This window comes from Eptatretus burgeri, chromosome 12 (assembly GCF_056783735.1).
Source record: "Eptatretus burgeri isolate ZD-2024b chromosome 12, Ebu_testis_v1, whole genome shotgun sequence".
Lineage (NCBI taxonomy): Eukaryota > Metazoa > Chordata > Myxini > Myxiniformes > Myxinidae > Eptatretus > Eptatretus burgeri.
The window spans coordinates 39,596,986-39,615,297 of NC_140972.1; the positions used below are offsets into that span (position 1 = coordinate 39,596,986).

Consider the following 18,312-nt stretch of genomic DNA (forward strand, 5'->3'; position numbering starts at 1 on the left):
GTTTCCTGTTAATTGTCACTTCTCTAGTCCTCCGAGAGATTTGGTGCTACCCGTTTTTTGCTAACTATTTCACTCCCCATCTCTCCATCTCTCCATCTATGTCCTATTATTCACCACCCTCACTTTAATTCCTTCCTTACACCTTCTGTTTAATACAAATATAAAAAAGACAACAAAACTTTCTTCTTTCTTTTTCTTTCCTCTTCTTCTTCTTCTTCTTCTTCTTCTTCTTCTTCTTCTTCTTCTTCTTCTTCTTCTTCTTCTTCTTCTTCTTCTTCTTCTTCTTCTTCTTCTTCTTCTTCTTCTTCTTCTTTTTCTTCTTCTTCTTCTTCTTCTTTTTGTTTTTCTTCTTCTTTTTCTTCTTCTTCTTCTTCTCCTCTCTCCTTTTATTCTTCTTCTTCCCCCTCCTCCTCTTTTTCTTCTTCTTCCTCTTCTTCTTCTTCTTCATCAGCCTCAACTATCTCTCCATCATTTTAAACCTTTTTAAATGGCAATTTAAAAATATTCAATCTGCCCACATACTTGCTTCCCAACACCTTTCTCACAGTCTGCCTTTTATTCTCCCATTCTCTCCATCTCTGGATGACTTGTAAACTCATGTCTCATCCACCATTGTGTTCATACAATGTTGTCTTCATTTGTGCCTTTAATCATCATTGCCCTCCCAATCCTGATGTCTGTCTTCATCTCTCTGCCCTTGGAATCCTCAAGTCCAACCCTTTTTGTACTCTATGTGGGATGTTGGTGACAAACTCCCTCACATCAGTACCCTCTCCCACATCATCTTCACACCAGGGTTCCCCAAAACCCACTCCAGGCTCCCCACCCCTGCTCAGCATCCCACAATTACATGTCCATCCACCTCATGCCCTCCCCTCCTTGCTTCCTCCATGCCCTATATCCCCTCTGGATTACATTGTTCACACCTTGCCCCCTCTTTGCTTCCATCACTCCCCCCCTTGCTTCCCTTACATCCTGCCACACCCTGCTTTCTTTACGGCCTGCAACCTCCTTGCTTCCTTCACTTGCTTCTTCAAAGACATAGCGGAACCTTGTTAAGTCTGACTCTGGGGTATGCTCCCCTTCCTCACTTAAAATGGGACCACAGCTGACTGCTCATAAGAAGGCCAAATGTCTGATTTCTGTGTTTGCTTCCATATCCTGTGTACCGAACCCCTCACTCCCAACACACACCCAAATGCTTCTGGATACTGTCTTTCCCACTTGAGAATGTGTAGAGGGGAGAAACCTCAACTCAAATTCTGTGACAGGCCCAGACGTCATCAGTGCATGTGCACTAAAAATCTGCTCTGCTGCTCTTGCTCATCCTCTTTCTGATCTGCTCATTTGATCATTCTTTCTGGGTCAGTTTCCATCTGCCTGGAAGTTAGCCAACATCACTGCAATACACAAATATGGTGTAAAATGGATCCTCTTAACTACAGGCCTATTACATTAGTTCCTATTATCAGCAAGGTGATGGAATCTATCATTGCAGTTGACATTAAATCCTTCCTTTTCTCCAATGACCTGATCTCAGATCATCCATTTCATTTCAGACCCAGTGATTCTCCCTTGGACATGCTGGTTCTACTCTTCCAACAATGGATGTAAGCCCTGTATATCAGACATGAAACCAGGGCCATCTCTCTGGACATATCTTGTGCATTTGATACAGTCTGGCACCCTGTTTGAATCTCCACACTCTCTGCTCATGGCATCCAAGGCCACCTCCTCTCATGGATCACTGACTTCTCTCCCTGTCAAGGCTGGGTTATGCCAGGGCAGTGTTCTGGACCCCATGTTGTTCCTAATCTTCATCAATGATCTCACCAACTCTGGAAAATCCTCTATTTTTTGCTGATGACTCCACTCTCTGCGGTGACATCTCTCATCCTTCTGACAGACAGGCAGCAGCCTCTTCCCTCTCTTCAGACATTGACAAAATCACAAACTGGTCAAACACAATTTTGTTTCTGTATCCATATTGTCCACCCTTTGCATTCTCCCTTACCCCTCATCATACCTGCATCCCTTGTTTGTCCGTCTCCGTCTACTTTCTCCTTATGTGCTGCTGTTGGTGTTTCCACTTTCTTATGCTGTTCCCTTGGTTGTGTTGTGTCCTGATTTGCTCTGTGTAATTTCTCTTCTGTGAGCGCAGACCATGTTATCAATACACTTGAAGAGGTGAAATCACTCAAACATTTGTGCCTCACCATATCCATGATGTTTATTGGGTAGAGCATATTTCCAAGATGGCCTCCAAATCCAGCCATCAACTTGGCATCCTTCATTATGCTAGCTCTTTCTTTGGCCAATCTGAACTTTTAACAAGTTACAAGGCTTCACTCATAGCTTCATGGAGTACTGCTCTCGTCTTTGTGCTGGCGTCCCTGCCTCACACCTTGTCCCTCTTGATACCATGGAAAGCAAGGCCCTCAACATCATTGGGATCTCGTGCAACGAAGCTGAGTGTCTTGGTCTGTTAGTTTTGCATTGCAGACAGGTTGGTGGTCTCTGCATTCTACTGCATCCTTTTTTGGTCTTGCACCCTCTGCCCTCTCTTGGTTCTGATCCTCCCAGATTTCTGTAGGGTGCACACCATTGGTCTGCTAGTTACCCACTTCTTGTTAAACTCCAAAAATCCAGGCTCACTTCTCACCTCCACTCATTTGTTCTTCTTTTCTCTTGCCTGTGGAACCAACTGCCCCTGTCTGTTCAGTTGCATTCATCCCTCCAGGGCTTCAAGATGGCTGTTCACCACTACCTCAGGTCATCCCGCATGCATAAACATGATCTCCTATACTCCCAAATGACTCCATTCCTAAGCACTCCATTTTCCAGGTTATTGTGATTTTTACCCCTATCCCTCTCCACTTTTTGCTTGTTAGTTGTCAGTTGGTTTGTTCCTTTACTGTTTCATCCCCGCTTTTCCCTTCCTCTTCTTACTGTGTTTCATTCAGTTTGTAGATAGCTTGTTCACCCCCATGTGTCCTTCTCCCCTCCCCTTGATCTTACTGTCACTCTCACTTCTACTCTGCTGTTGGTGGTTCCCCCTTTCCATTTTGTTTCCTTCCATTTTGCTCTAGCTCTTCTACAAGCCTTGATCATAAAAAAAACACATTTGCTGCTGATGTTAAAGTCTTTCCTACTTTCAAACAACCTGATCTCTGTCAATCAGTTTGGATTCTGTCCCAGTCACTGAAATGTGGATATGCTTCTGCTCCTCTCTCAGCAATGGTTGGTGGTCTTCAATCTCAAACAAGAGGTCAAAGCCATTTGCCTCAACATATTGCCAGCATTCGACACAGTGTGGCATCCTGCTTTGTTTGCCAAGCTCTGTGGCACAGAAGGCTGTCTTCATTACTGGATTTCTGACTTCCTCCACTCATGCCGTCAATGTTTGGAAATTAATGGAACCCTCTCCTCGATTCTCCCAGTGGAGGCTGCAATTCCCCAAATGTAGTGTTTTTGGCCCAGTCTTGTTTCTTATTCCTTATCTGTATAAATGACCTCACTGATGTTCTGAAAAACCCTCTCTTCCTTTTTGCTTATGCCAACTCATTGTGTCATATTGTGCCCCATCCCTCTTATAGGCAGACTAATTTCTCTGCTGACCTTGAATTGATAAGAACACTGGTCTGATAAATGGAACATGTCCTTCAATCTTGAAAAAAAAATTCACAGTCTTACCCTATTGCTCTGGAAGGATTGCCAAACGAACCCACCTATCTATTTCCTTGGTCATCCAATGGAAGAGGTTCAATTTCTTGAACTTCTCATTCTAATTACCATCAGCCATAACCTTTCTGAGGCTGAGTCTTACACAAATTTCTTCCCTGTGGTTGTGAGCAAAAGTCCTTTCCATTGATAGTACTCTCACAGGTGATGGCCATCATGTAAAGGCTGACCTCATAGATGAGAACAAGTGGCAAAAAAGCAATCTTGTTTGAAGCAGCAGTATCTTGTTCGGAGTTGTGATGATGTGGTTGCCAGAAGGGGTGCAGAAGACACTGCAAGTGCATCAAAGCTGTTCTGAAGTGTATAGCACTCTGCCATTGCGGTAGCAACTGTGACCATAATGGCAATTAAGGTAAATATATTTCATGGTACATTCAATATTTTACCATATTTGTTTTTTTTATAGTCACTCAATACACATGAGCGTGTTCATGCATATGTGTGTTTGTGCCATGTTTCTTTTCCTAGTGTGTTTATAATAAATTAACAAAGAATTACATCATTGTCTGGAATACATGCCGTAATCATTTCAACATAGTGACTGTCACACATTATTGACAAAAAGTCTGCTTTTCATATTGGGCAGAGCCAATTTTAGTATACAATCGTCTCCATGAAGATTTTTCTGCATTTTTTTTTTCGAATAAATGATGGTGACATTGGATTCCTTACATCTGGAAACGTAGAAAATGACACTTCATTCACGTTTTTACATCATAAATTACCAAAAATATGCGACTTGATAGATTGTCACAATTCGTGCGATGGCCATCTTGCATTTTTCCCCATTTATGGGCATCAGGGGAAATATTGAGCTTGGCACTATATCTGAAATCATTTAGCACATATTAACATGATATATGCCAATTTTGGTACTTTTCCCACAAAAGTCACAATTCCTCTCAATTTTCTCACATTATCTGCCACACTACAATTCAAGTGATGATAATTACAACATAACATGTTGCACGTCCAATTTCCTGATTGAGTTTCCTTCCTCAATAGCCATGGTTTTGTAAGCACATGACCAAGAAAGTTCTGAACTGCGAGTCCATTGTTTACTTCACATTTTAATAGCTGTTAATTATTTTTGTGCAGAGTGTATTCAAACATTGAGACATTTAAATGTGCAGTTTCTTTCGATGCAACGGGTTTTTTGAATAGTTTTTTTTTCACGAGTTTTCATCATGAGTTTTATGCGTTGAGTTAAATAACAAGGGAGTTCCTATTTCTAATGTGTTATGCACAACTTATTTTACCTTTCCTTCCTTTTTGACCTGCAGCAAAGCTTATTTTAGAAGTATCCTTGAAATTGACAAGACCGTGTTTGGAGTTTGTGGTCCTGTAAAATAACCCTAATATGTTGTATATTGGCAAAAGGCTTGGCAATGGGCCTGTGGCTAAACTTGTCACAGGACAGGTTGCTCTGCTGCAAAGGTCCAAGTGGATCTCTGGCTGTTGCAGTAAAGCAACTCATCACATGGCAATCTATCCCTTCCGTTGAGCGATTGGAAATGTCCGTAACCCCTCCTACTGATTGCTAACCTTTCACTCAAACTTTTTGATTTATTATTCATCCATTTAATTTGCCTTGTAGGTCAAAAATAAAAAATGCTTATCTTAGTTTACTTTTACTTACATTTTTTGAAATGTAAGTTTTTTACTTACTATTCTGTGAATTTAGCAAAGGTAATATTGTTGGTTTTATTTGTCCCAGCTAACAAATCATTCCAATTTCCAATGAATGCACCCATTTTAAAGAACCTCATTCTTGATTGGGTTTTCCTCGAGAAAAATGAGTAACTTTGAGGGGTAAATTTGCTTGTTTTTATTTCTTCCAATTATTTTGTTGAGCTCTGCTCTTTTAACATGATAAAGCTGAAGATACAGATGTGTTAATTTGATTTTTTTTTTGGCCGAATAATCTTTTTCTGTGACCAATTTTGTTTCATTCAGAGGTCGTGTTATTAAAATGCCATGTTTCTGAGTTAATGTGTTCCAGAATGACCCATTCAGCATGCCGGTATATTCTGCTGGGATTATCACAGCTGTCCAATTGCTAGTTTAAACTCCCTTCTTTTGGTATAAAAGGTTTGTGTTTAATTATTCGACACCACAATACTTGCGATTAATGGGGCTATGGTGATGCCATGATGCAGTGGAAGACCATTGTGTAAGTCAGTATGTTGCTCAGACGAACTTTCCACATTTTCAGTTTATGCAGTCTCCACAGTGCAAGATCAATTGCCAAACAGAAAAGGAACCACAGCTCGACGATGTTCTTGAGTTACGAAAACTCCTTCTTTAGCCAAATCACAAATCTGGAGCTCATAACCACATCATTTTCTCAAAAAAAACAAGTTCCTGGATTATAGTGTCAGATTACATATGGCCTGGAAAAAGTTCTATGAACCAGATACTCACAATCTTCAAAGACTTGCCAAAGTTTTTTGTATTTACATTTCATTATATTATATTTTAGTTACAAAGTGCATATAATTTGAAAAGATAACTTTATTTATTTATTTGTATGTGCGTTTCATATTCTTTTAGCGTCTCTTGGATTTTCCTGAGTATGCCATCCATAAAACTTTTTGAACGTGCAATTTGTGATACACAATGATATTATTGTCATATCAAGCATGAATGTTCTATTTATTGAGATTCATTATGACTACTCTTATGAACCCCTAAAATGTCGATTTACCAAAATCTATACTTTTTTCTTCTTCTTCTCCTTTCATTCTCCATTTTTACTTGGATTCACCACAATGCTGGTTGATCACCTTTCTCTTCCTGGTTGCCCATTCTTCTTCCAATCCCACAACTCTTAAAGCTCTCACACCACATCCTTCCATCTTGTTTTAGGCCTTCCTTTTCTCCTTCTTCCTGGCAATCCCATCTATATCACTCACCTCACCTCACTACTCTCTCTCTCTCTCTCTCTCTCTCTCTCTCTCTCTCTCTCTCTCTCTCTCTCTCTCTCTCTCTCTCTCTCTCTCTCTTGCTCGCTCTCCTCATAGATGACCAAACCATGACCAACCAATTTAACCTCTTCTCAGCTACTTTCATCGATGCTTCCACAATCTTCACTGACGCCTTGAAGCACTGTTTCCAAATCTTGTCCTTTTGTAACACCACACACACCCATCTCAGCATCTGCATATCATTTCTATCCAATTTCAGTTCCTCTTTCTTTGATGTTTCCCAATTTTCCACACTGTATAGCAATGCCGGGCTCACAATTGTTTTGTAAGCTCTTTCTTTCAGTTTCAGTGGTACTTTTCGATCACACAACATTCCACTACACTTCCTAATTATTCCAACCAGAACCAGAACTACACACTTCTTGAACAGTTTTTTCTAATCCAACAAATCTGTTGCTTAATTTCCATTCCCATATTTCCATCTTCTGCCACCACTGACTTCAAATACATGAAGCTACTCACTTTCTCCAGATCGTCACCCATAATCTTTACACCTTCATCCTGATACTCTTTCCTAGACACAAACTGATAATCTATACATTGAGTCTTTGGTATACTGATCCTATTTTCTGTTTGTAGACCTCCTTGTAACATTTCAGGACAGTCTCCATCTCCCTCCACACCTTGGAACTTCTCATGCAGTGAGGTGGCTGAGAATATGCTTGATAAAGGAGATAATTAAAGAAGGCCATTAATTATCTTCAAACAAGGTGTTTTAATGAACCCAAACACCCAATTTTCACTCATGCACTTCCTTAGATTCCCTGAGGATGGACGCAAAGTTTCAGGCTGCTGGGTTTCATGGTTTTGTGGTTATGGAGTAGACACACACACACACACACACACACACACACACACACACACACACACACACACACACACACACACACACACACACACATACATACACACAGACACAGACACTGACATTTATTAGAATAGATATTCGCAAAATGTAAAGAAAAATTAATGAGTCACTACAAATTCTTCTGCACCTGTTTTGGCTGCAACGTTAATTACCTTATACATCTCTATCGTATCCCCTCATAACCACCCCCTTTCTAATCTATAAAGCCTTGTCTCCTTCAGCCCTCCTCATAGCTGAGTCTATCTCGGCCCAGAATCAATCTGGTAGCTATAGCCTTGTACTGAACCCTCTCTATGGCAGCGATGTCCTTCTTGAGATGTGATGACCAAAACTGCACACAATATTCTCGATGGGGCCGTCACTAAATTACTATTGGCCTACAGTGTTAAAACCTCCTCCTTTGATTTACTAGGGGGCCCGTTGGTCCATTGGACGAAATTTTCATTGGTCTGCACGGCCTTGGGCATTTTTGCTAGTCTGACCAAAAACAATAGGTTTCCCAGCCTGGAAGCCTTGGAACCCTAATAATAACAAGAACAAAAATTAATCCTTCACTTCCAGATCTTTGAGTATTGTTTGGATTACCTTGGTCGTTTTCCTTTACCAGTATCTATACACTCAAGAAGATACATTACCTTGGTAATTACCAGTATCTACACATGAAGTGGAAAATAAAAATCTTGCTGGAGTATTGCCTGTATGTACAGTATATACTCGTGGGTCATGCTTGTAGACTGCAAGCAGAAACTGGGGTGCCTCCTACATGCCGACATAATAAATTAAAGTTTTATATATTTTATGAAATGGATTGTGCTTGCATTCTGCAGACAGCTAAATAACTCGATTAAATAAAGAATGAGTGATCAGAATGAGCTTCTTTCTTTTTTTTTAACCAGTTTACAGTCATAGTGACTGCTAAGGTAAATACATCAAAATCGATGGAATAAAATGATTCTTTATAATGGGTTGCTTTATAATGGCAATGCGAAGAGGTGGAGTTCATGATTCTAAGTCAAAGGCAAATGTTAAGGCTTGGATCTGGAACATATAAACCGAAGTGGAAAACAAAGAGTAATTGGTGTACTCTTGTTGCTGCTCCCACGTCGTTAACAACAGAACCAAATTGAGATATCAGCATGTAATGTTTAAATCTTTCCTGTACGATATGTTGATTGAATTTGCAAGTTAGTGATTGACATAATAGGCTGAAAGATGGATAACGATAATCTGATCTGGGTTCAATTCTCGACCCATTGATAAATGCAATATAGTACAGTACAGTATAAGACATTTTTACATGCTTTTAATCGATGATGAGGAAGACGGCATGCCAAATTGGGAAGACAAAAACATGCTGTGTCGCATGAATTCCGTTTCCAAAAAAACCTAAGTTCTGTCTCTCCGAGTCTCTTCCCTTAACTGTTCCAACAGGCATGTGTCCAAGCAAGATTCACCCACCCAGCTGAGTGTCTCCACCCGCTTTTCTCCTCGGCATCCATGAGAGTTTTATTTTGCCACCACAGTGAAGCTAAGATGCAGGCAGCAATAAAATAATTGTTTCTTTTGATGTTTTAGATTATTGATAAAGGCAATGTCATCTGTATTTTGAGGATTTTCAAACGTACGGCCTTGCATTTCTGTTCAGTTTGCCAGGACAAGGTGATCTTTTTTTTTAATTCCAGGTTAACTTCCAGCTTTGTAGATCATTATAAATGATCCTTTTTTTCAGGCATCCTCATTGAGACTCACAGATGGACATACAATATATTTGTGAAGCACAACATGTTGTCTTTTGATTAAACTCGTCAGTGAAGCGATGGGTCGGCACGACTAGTGTTGTCTCGAAAATAAGCAATACTTAAAAGTTAATGAGGTATGGTATATAAAAGATGCAATGAGTAAAAGTATATTAAACATGCAACACTTCAAGTATACACTGCAACACTTATGAATCAATGTACACTGTCCGGAAAGGAAAAGTCAAAGCATAAAAACACATCAAACGTCGGAGAAAAAGTCACACTTCATGGGACAACCAACCACGATCGCTGTGTAAAGCAAAATGAAAAGCTTGGCGCATGCACCTGAAAATATCAATTGTTGCCACAGCAATATTCTGTGAAACATAAGTCCCATTTCCAAAAGACCACAAAGCCAGATTTTCGAACATACAGCCTGGTATTGGCGTTCGATTTGCCAGAAGTGATCTTTTTTTATATCCGGGTTAATTTCCAGCTTTGTGGATCATGAATGCAGGGTTCTAGTTGATACTTGCTGCCCTAGACTTCACTTTGCTGGACTGTGTGCGTGTTGTGTGTGTGTGCGTGCGTGCATACGTGCTTGCGTGCGTAGACTATCCAGAAGTGTTTATCTGACACTCTGACCAGGAAATTGACCCTTGGTGAACACTGATGATGGATTAGTTAAATCTTGTCCCAAGGGAATGTGTCATCTTGGCTTCAGATGCACCTCTATTGTGCTGTGAGACATTTCGAGCCATTCCAGACTTTCATCTAGTTCGGGCTGTGGTTGGATAAAAAGATTTGATTTCACTTGCCTCCATTATTGGTCGATAGCTTGACTTTTTGAAGGGAGCAAAAAAAAAAAAGGGGATGGGGATGAATGGAATTTTGGTGACGGATTTGAAAAATACATCATAAACGGCAGCAGGATGTTTGTTTTCCCACTATGACAGCATCCTTCTTTCTTCGTGAGAAGTATGAACGATACTTTTGAATGTCCTCATAAAACTTCAATATTGTTGACTGCAAGAGGTGCAGTACAATAGTACATAGTCCACGGCTGATATGTTTACATTGGTATGCAGAAGTCTAATCTTGCACACATAGCTTTGCAGGTTCACCCTTCCCTGGTCTGTATCTGAAGCAGCATGTTTATCTCTGTCCTATGATTAACACACCCAAATCTGAAAACTCCGAAAGAGCTCCCATGCTAGTCTCCCACCCCATGGTGCATGGGCGATGCACCCACAGAGTTTTGTTTATTTGTCTAGTTCTCAGAGACTGCTGCATCCAGAATGGCCTTGAGAAGCGAAATTCAGCATGGTGTTGCATTATCTACGGATTAGTACACCAATCACTGTTCTTTGAAGCTCTTGCGTTTGGATTTTGTTTGGATGCACATTGGAAAACTGCCCACCACTCGTGACTGTGTGTTGATTTTGTGGGAATATGACCGAGTGCTGCAGAAATGCTAAAACCATTACAACTGTTGCTTCATGATAAAGTGAAAGATATGAATGTATATTTTATGCCTCTCTTTGGTTGTTTGTCATCTATAAAAGGCACACCTCACAAATTGCAGAGATTACCTGTTCCCATACTGTACTCCAAAGCACTTATTTTGATAACTGATGCTTTGCGATCCAAATAAAATGGAAAGTCATATCTGCCAGACATTCTTTTGCACTTTGTGCTGACGTTATAATATCTGCTCTTAGATCCACAGATATTTCCATGGAGCAACTGCAAATTATCACCGTATCGAAGAGGCACCTGGCCGAGATCGAGGGGAACACCATGCGATTGTACGGCACTGGCGCCTTGGAAGTCTTAGAAAGAAACTTGTCTATGCACTCAAGCATCAGTGCCATATCTTTCCACTACATCCACTTTGATGATATCATGCCAGTATTCTCTAAAATCACAAAAAAGCTTCCAAGTGTGACGGTGAGGTCTTCTCAACTCTGTGTGGCTAAAAATGGGATGTGAGAGTACAAATCCCGATGTAAGGTCCTGCTTATAACTGGCTACTATATGCATTTCCTGTTTTACAGCACCTTGAATTTGCAGCAACAAACCTGCACTGCTTGCAACAGCTGAATGCCCTTGCCAGGTTGCAGTTCCTTGAGCAGCTAACCATCTCAAGTGCGAACCCTATTGTGAGTCTTTCACTCTGGAGGTCCTATGCCATCTTCCATCTTCAGCCACTTGGTCTCTTGTACATCAATGAGAAGCAGGTAGTTTGGTGAGCTGGAGAGTTGCTGCAGCATGCATATTGTACATTTTATTTCATGTTTGAAGTTGGGATTTGGTGGGAAGTTCCCCTCAGTTTATAGTGCCGTCACAACTGTTCGATTTGATGAATGCAGCAATATCCCTTATTTAACTTAGTGAGTAATTTTAATATATATAGAGTAGTTAATGGATTTCTATTATGATGATAATGAGCTCTCAAATAATGTGTTTGTTTTTTTTTCTACCAAAAGTACCCCCACTACTCATACATAGATTTTGTTAGTCAATAGCAAAATGATCATTTCAAGATTCCAGGCAAACAATTAATAAAAAGGAAAACATTCCAGTAATGCCTGTGAAGCAGATTGTTTTTAGAATTATAAAAATATAATCTTGAAAGGTCTAATCTCCAGAAAGCAAAACATAGACTTCCTTTTACATAATTATTTTAAGGGTGAGAGTCAGCAAAAAGGATTACAATGTTTATTTATCATGATAAGCATATTAAATGCAGCATGGTCCATTTGTCTTGAGAGCAATTTGTCCATAAAGTAAAGCAGAACAACCTCCTGTGTGGTGGGAAATTGCCATGAATTGCAATGACCACTTTTTGCCAAGGGCTATGCTAGGGGTGGGCACGAATCTCTCATCCCTAATTAGGCTCCACACAAACATAGGGACTGGGTCAGTCACATCCTACTGACATCGTTGATGAAACACACAGAGCGAGTTGCGGGAAGAACAGCCAGGATTATTCCATTTCATAGAGGATGCTGTCACGGATGTGGCTTCGGCAGTGTGCCAGCAGTGCACGCACTACACACTGTTCTTCTATGCTCATGAAAGGCAGTACAATAGAATCTAAGATGGCTCATTGAGGTGAAGGCGAGAAGAACTGAGCGTTGCCTCTTTTGGGACCAGTCCTAAAACTACAACTCAATTGCCTGAGCAACTGTTCGGCTGGCTTTGTGCTTCACATTAAGGGGCCTATATGCACACAAAGCCTTCTCACAGCTCCTGGGCACCCACAGGCATGCTCACAAAAGGCACACAGTGACAATTTTGCGACAGTTGTGATGCAAATAATTAAATCTCAAAAGCAAACGTCTTGTGAAGTTTGCCCCTTAAGTCTTACATTCTGTGATGTTTTTTTCAAAAGAACATTTTTGTGACAAATTGTAAATTTGTAGCCAAAATTATTATGGCAGTTACACATGGTTTACTTTCACTCGTGTGACTACCGATGCCGCCTATGGATTGATAATCAAGATTTTTGATAATTTTTATCATCATATTTAGAAATTTATTCCAGAGTTCAACCTCAAATAGCAAGCGGGTAGGATGGCCTGAAGGTATGCAAACTTGCTTCTAAGCTATCCAGCCTGGGTTTGAATCCCAACCCAGCTATAAACTGTCATCCCGGTGTTTCACAGGTAGGGCGAGTCATCAATGTGTGTGCCGTCGCTCAGATGGACGTAAAACTGGACATCCCGTCTGCCAGCGTTAGTTGGTTGACAGCCTGGTGTTGGCTTTGCGGTTAGGACGGCTGGCTTGGGATCTTATAGGGTCCTGAGTTTGAGCAATGTTAACCACTGAATTAACACCAGGTGGGGTTGACTCAGTCTGTCATCCTTCTGAGGTCGGCGAAATGAGTACCAGTGTGCTGGTATAATGGCACAGCATCAGCGGAATAGTCGTGCCCAACAAGGTGACAGTTACCCAGCAGCCAAGTTACCAAATACAAGAAGAAGAAGAAATTAGTTGACGTTAAAAATCCCATGGTGTCCTTTGTGAAGAGTAGGCAAGCTATTGCCGGCACCATGAACAAATTCCAAATTCTTGTCCAAACCTACAGAGGGCATTGCATCAGCAGCACAGCTGTACCCTCAGCCAATGATGCTACCCTCCAGCCTTAAGTTGCATGCAAAATAAGACTGCAGACTGCATATAGCCATTGTCCTTTTCCTTCCATTGCTAATGGATGATGATAATTATAATAATCATAACAAATAAGTTGCAAGAGAAGGGGTTTAAGGGTATACAGAGACAGTGTATTCTACTGATTGCAATTCAGACAGATAACTTATTTTTGCACAAGTTGGACAAGGTCTGCAATGTTTGCATCAATGCTGTTGTACCTTCTCAATGGCTTGCGTAAATGTGGTTTCATTTTTATTACATAAAGGCATAATACTGTCAGTATAATAGAGCGTCTTTACTGCTTTTGATTTTACAGATAATTCACAAACAAACAAATCTCTCCTCTGACAGTGGTTCATTGTGAAGGATGGTGCAATGAGGCTTTGCTGTTTTAGGTCTTTTCTTTGTTGACATCAGCTCATTGTACACAAAAGGATTTGTTTACAGACCAGTTAAATTACTTCTTATCTTTGAGCTCGAGTACTGACGAATCCTGGGGTCAATTACAATTTATATTGAAATTTGGGAGCCATTTATTCTTGATTTGTTATTGTACATGTAATTGATCCCTCAAATCCAACACAATCCTGAGTGCTGCATCCTTGTCCTTTGATTCCGAAGCTTTAAAAGTAATTGGAGATGAACCTACATCAAACCGATGGATTCTTTTTTTTATTTTGGTCCAACTTTATGAGACTTTTCTTCTTTCTTTCAAAGCTATGTTTTGTCATTTTTTCCAACCTTTGACTTCACTTTTTCCAGTAAGAGCTGAAACCTTTAAGAATGCCAAATGAAGCTCTTTTGTTTTTCTGAATTACATTCACCCAGCGGGCCCTCTGCAGTGAATATACTTGTGAACTGTGCTGCTCACTGAAGTCTTTATGAAACAAGGATCCTCCAATCTCAATGCGTAATCTCCAATCTCAGGGAATCATGGCTTGTATCGTACACGCTGCATTCTCAAGTTAAGTTGTTGAAGCAAGACTGCCAACTGGCATTCTCTGCCAGAACACGTCCTTTCTTGGCACCCCTCAGTTTCTCACAACATGAAAAAAAATCCTGTAAATACAGTGTGCAATGGAGTGTTGCTTTTCACCATGGGTTCAGGCTCCTGCATTTGATACATTGCACTTTGAGACATGTTAGAGGCTAAAGTTTTTGAACACACCTGAGAGATATTACCATCTTCTAGGTTTTCTACTGGTTCTTACTTGGCCTTGTATCTTTTGCTGTTTGTTGTTTTTTTTTGCACTTCTTTCCAATGGACAGTTCTTCAGCAAGATCTCTCACATCTTGGTGACTGTCTTTCATGGCACCAGTACTCACTGTGTGGGTGTGTGCAAGTGTGACCACCGACGGCCTGGCACCAAGCTGTTTCGTATCATCCACACTGTGATGATCCATTTTGAACTGTTCATCACTTGTACATTATTTTCCATGAAAGGATAAAGTTACCCAAAAATTTGCTACAAATCTGCTCTGGAATTTTTGAAAATGCAACCCCTTCCTTCGTCAAATCTGGAGGTTTTCACTGCTCCTCCAGAGCACTGATACCATAAATTGTTGTCATACACATCGGCACAATGGGAGATGTTTCTTCACAACAGATTCAGCAGTGAAGGGCTTCACCTATGTGTGAGGTTGGAAGACACATTGCATGCATCTACATATATTCAAAGTGTAACCGTCACTTGTACTTTCCTCATAATCATAATTGTGGTGGTGGTGGTGGTGATCATGAGTCAGGATTTTTGGAAGAAAGGAGGTGTGTGTATGTGGTGTCACGTGTGCATGCGTGTGTTTCATGTCAATAAGACACATGACATTTACTTATCTGTCTCCAGAAAGCATCTGTCTCCAAAGTACTAAGAGATCCTTAAAAATACACAAGAATATTTAAAACATTGAAGCATCTAACGGCTAGTGTGGGACTTGTCATTTTGTGACGATACCAGATGGTTAACTTTTCAGCCTTTGTTATCAATCCACTTTCACATGTCCAAATTATTTTACAAACTTCTCAACGAGCCTTACACATTCAAGACAAAACATATGATATATTATCTGCCTTCAGAAGATTTGTGTATCAGATCCCTGAGTATAAATTTTCTTTCCAAGAATTAGAATCTGCTTTGTCGACTCCTCTCGTTTCTGCAAATAATTTTTCCATTTGCACCGTGAACCCTTTTTCCTCCATATAAACTGGAATTCCTTTTTGTCCCACATTATTCCTGTTCTTCAGGCAATCATTTGGACGAGTTACTCATTCATTCTTTAACCCTCAAACACGCTTTAATTGGAGCCTACTAGCAATATATACCCACCCTGTGGGAGGGTACAGAAGCCAAATTTGAAGTGGAGTGCAAACTTTACTGAAGCTAAATAAATGATTCAATTGATAGGGCCATGATATCTGGGTCTAAAGTGGTTTGCTATGTGTATGTGGCAAGAGTGCCTTCACAGCAATAACTAGAACAGCACTTGGTAGAGCGCATACCTCCGCCAGGCTGAAAAGTTTATGTATTTGAATCCCACTGATATCCCGGTTCTGCATTAACCCGAACACCTACCAAAATCTAATCAGCTTGTTGCTGTCACCTCCACAACTCATCCACCAAGTTTCGTCCAAATCTGTGCACAACGTTTTGAAATATCACGCTATGTATCGTTTTTGGCCTCATCTCTCAATGGTGAAGAATCACTTGGAAAATTCAAAAATTCTCGTATGCAGATCCGTATCCAGACCATCACCAAAATCAAATCAATTTGTCCTTATCACAAATCCAATGTGTCCACCAAGTTTTGTCCGAATCTGTCCATAACTTTTTGAGATATCATACTATATATCTTCTTCTTCTTCTTCTTCTTCTTCTTCTTCTTCTTCTTTCGGCTGTTTCCGTTTGGGGTTGCCACAGCGGATCATCCGTATGATCCGCATAGTGATTTGGCACATGTTTTACGCCGGATGCCCTTCCTGACGCAACCCTGGTCGCCTCTTATGACACAGGGATACGATATCATACTATATATATATATATATATATATATATATATATATATATATATATATATATATATATATATATATATATATATATATATATATATATATATATACATATATGTATTTTAGGTCCCATCTCTCAATGGTGAAGAATCACAAAAATATTCCAGCATCTGGATCCGGATCCGGACCTTCACCAAAGTTTGGATCAATTTGTCCTTTTGATACACCCAACATGTGCACGAAGTTTCGGCTGAATCCGTTCATAAATTTTTGAGATCTCCTGCTCACAAATAAACAGACAGATAAACAGGGGTGGAGATATAATCTCCATCCACCTTCAGTGGCGGAGGTAACTTTGTTGTGCTACATATTTAATCGATCTATAAACGGTCTAGTTTGTATTTAATGGATGTACTCATGTTGCAATACGTACCTTATAAAAGTACTTATATTCCAAAAGTACATACCTCAGAGATGTACTCGCGTTCCAATGGTACATAGTTAATAGACGTACTCACCTCTTGCTGAGTTGATGCATCAAGCAAGCAAGTAAACTCAATTTTATATTACACAGTGGCCTGCAGAAGTGTTCACACCCCCCCCCCCCCTTTCCAAAGTTTCCCCATTTTGATGGCACCTGAGCTTATTTTATAATTCTTTCAAATAAAGCTGGTTACATGGAGTCTTCCCAAACTACATTCAAAAGAGGGATATAAGAAGATTTCAAACTCTCTCATTATCCCTTTGAGTACGGTGAAATCCATCATGAAGAAGTTCAACACATATCATTCCACCCGTATTCTACCCAGATCAGGTCGCCCATTCAAACTCAGCAGCTGGGCAAGCAGTAAACTGGTTTGGGATGTCACTATAAATCCAACAATGACTTTGAAAGATCTGCAAGGGTCTATGTCTGAGATGAGGGTCAGTGTTCACGAATCAACAACATTTTGTTCCCTTCACAAAGCTGGCCTCTATGGACGGGTGACAAGAAAGAAGCCATTACTGAAAAAGATGTGTATAAAAGCTCATATGGAGTTTGCAAAAAAGCATCTTAATGATACTTTAGGTATGTGGAGAAAGGTATTGTGGTCAGACAAGACAAAAAATTGATCTTTTTGGTCTAAATTCAAAGTGATACATCTGGCGCAAGTAAGTCTGGTGCAATAATGCACATCACCAGTAAACACCATCCCTATTTTCAAGAATGGTGCTGGCACATCATGTTATGGGGCTGCTTTTCCTCAGCAGGGACTGGCAAGCTTTTCAGGATAGAAGAGACAATGGTCGGTGCAAAGTACAGGAGAATCCTTGATGCAAACCTGCTTGAGTCAGCCTTGAATCTGAAACTGAGTAAAAGATTCACATTTCAGCAGGACAATGATGTGAAGCACAAAGCTAAAGACACACTGGAGTGGATGAATAAGAAGAAAACAAGATGACATCATGCAGAGTATCACACTTGCAGAATCCATAAAACAAATTTCACCTCAAAAATAATTGGTGGTTGAATTCAATGACCTGAAATATAAATCCTCTTCAAATTTCAGGTCAATCAGATGAAAATTCAGGATTTTAGAAATCTCACCGGAGTTGTTGAACTTTGGCTATGTTGACCTTTTGACCTCAAAAACAATAGGCTTCTTCCTTTTGACAAACTCTACCATGTGGTGAAGTTTCATGAAGATCGGTTTAAAATTGTGACCTGGAGGCAACAAACGGACAAAATAACAAAATCGACTAACCAATATACTTGAAAAATCTTCGATTTTGCAAGTAATAAATGTTCTTGAGTTTCCCATTCAATGTCCT

The 18,312-nt window shown here is 40.1% G+C and overlaps 1 protein-coding gene across 12 annotated transcripts in view; it reads left to right on the plus strand.

The window, feature by feature from the left end:
* Window positions 1-18,312, plus strand: part of LOC147015460 (leucine-rich repeat-containing protein 49-like) — a 356,628-nt gene that overhangs the window by 277,845 nt on the left and 60,471 nt on the right. For 11 of the 12 annotated variants that reach the window (XM_085850233.1, XM_085850234.1, XM_085850224.1 and 8 more), the window contains 2 exons: window positions 11,057-11,285; window positions 11,393-11,575. In XM_085850233.1, the coding sequence (XP_085706359.1) occupies window positions 11,057-11,285; window positions 11,393-11,575 (412 nt within the window). The remainder of the gene's footprint in view (window positions 1-11,056; window positions 11,286-11,392; window positions 11,576-18,312) is intronic. The other variant, XM_085850231.1, reaches the window with a different exon arrangement.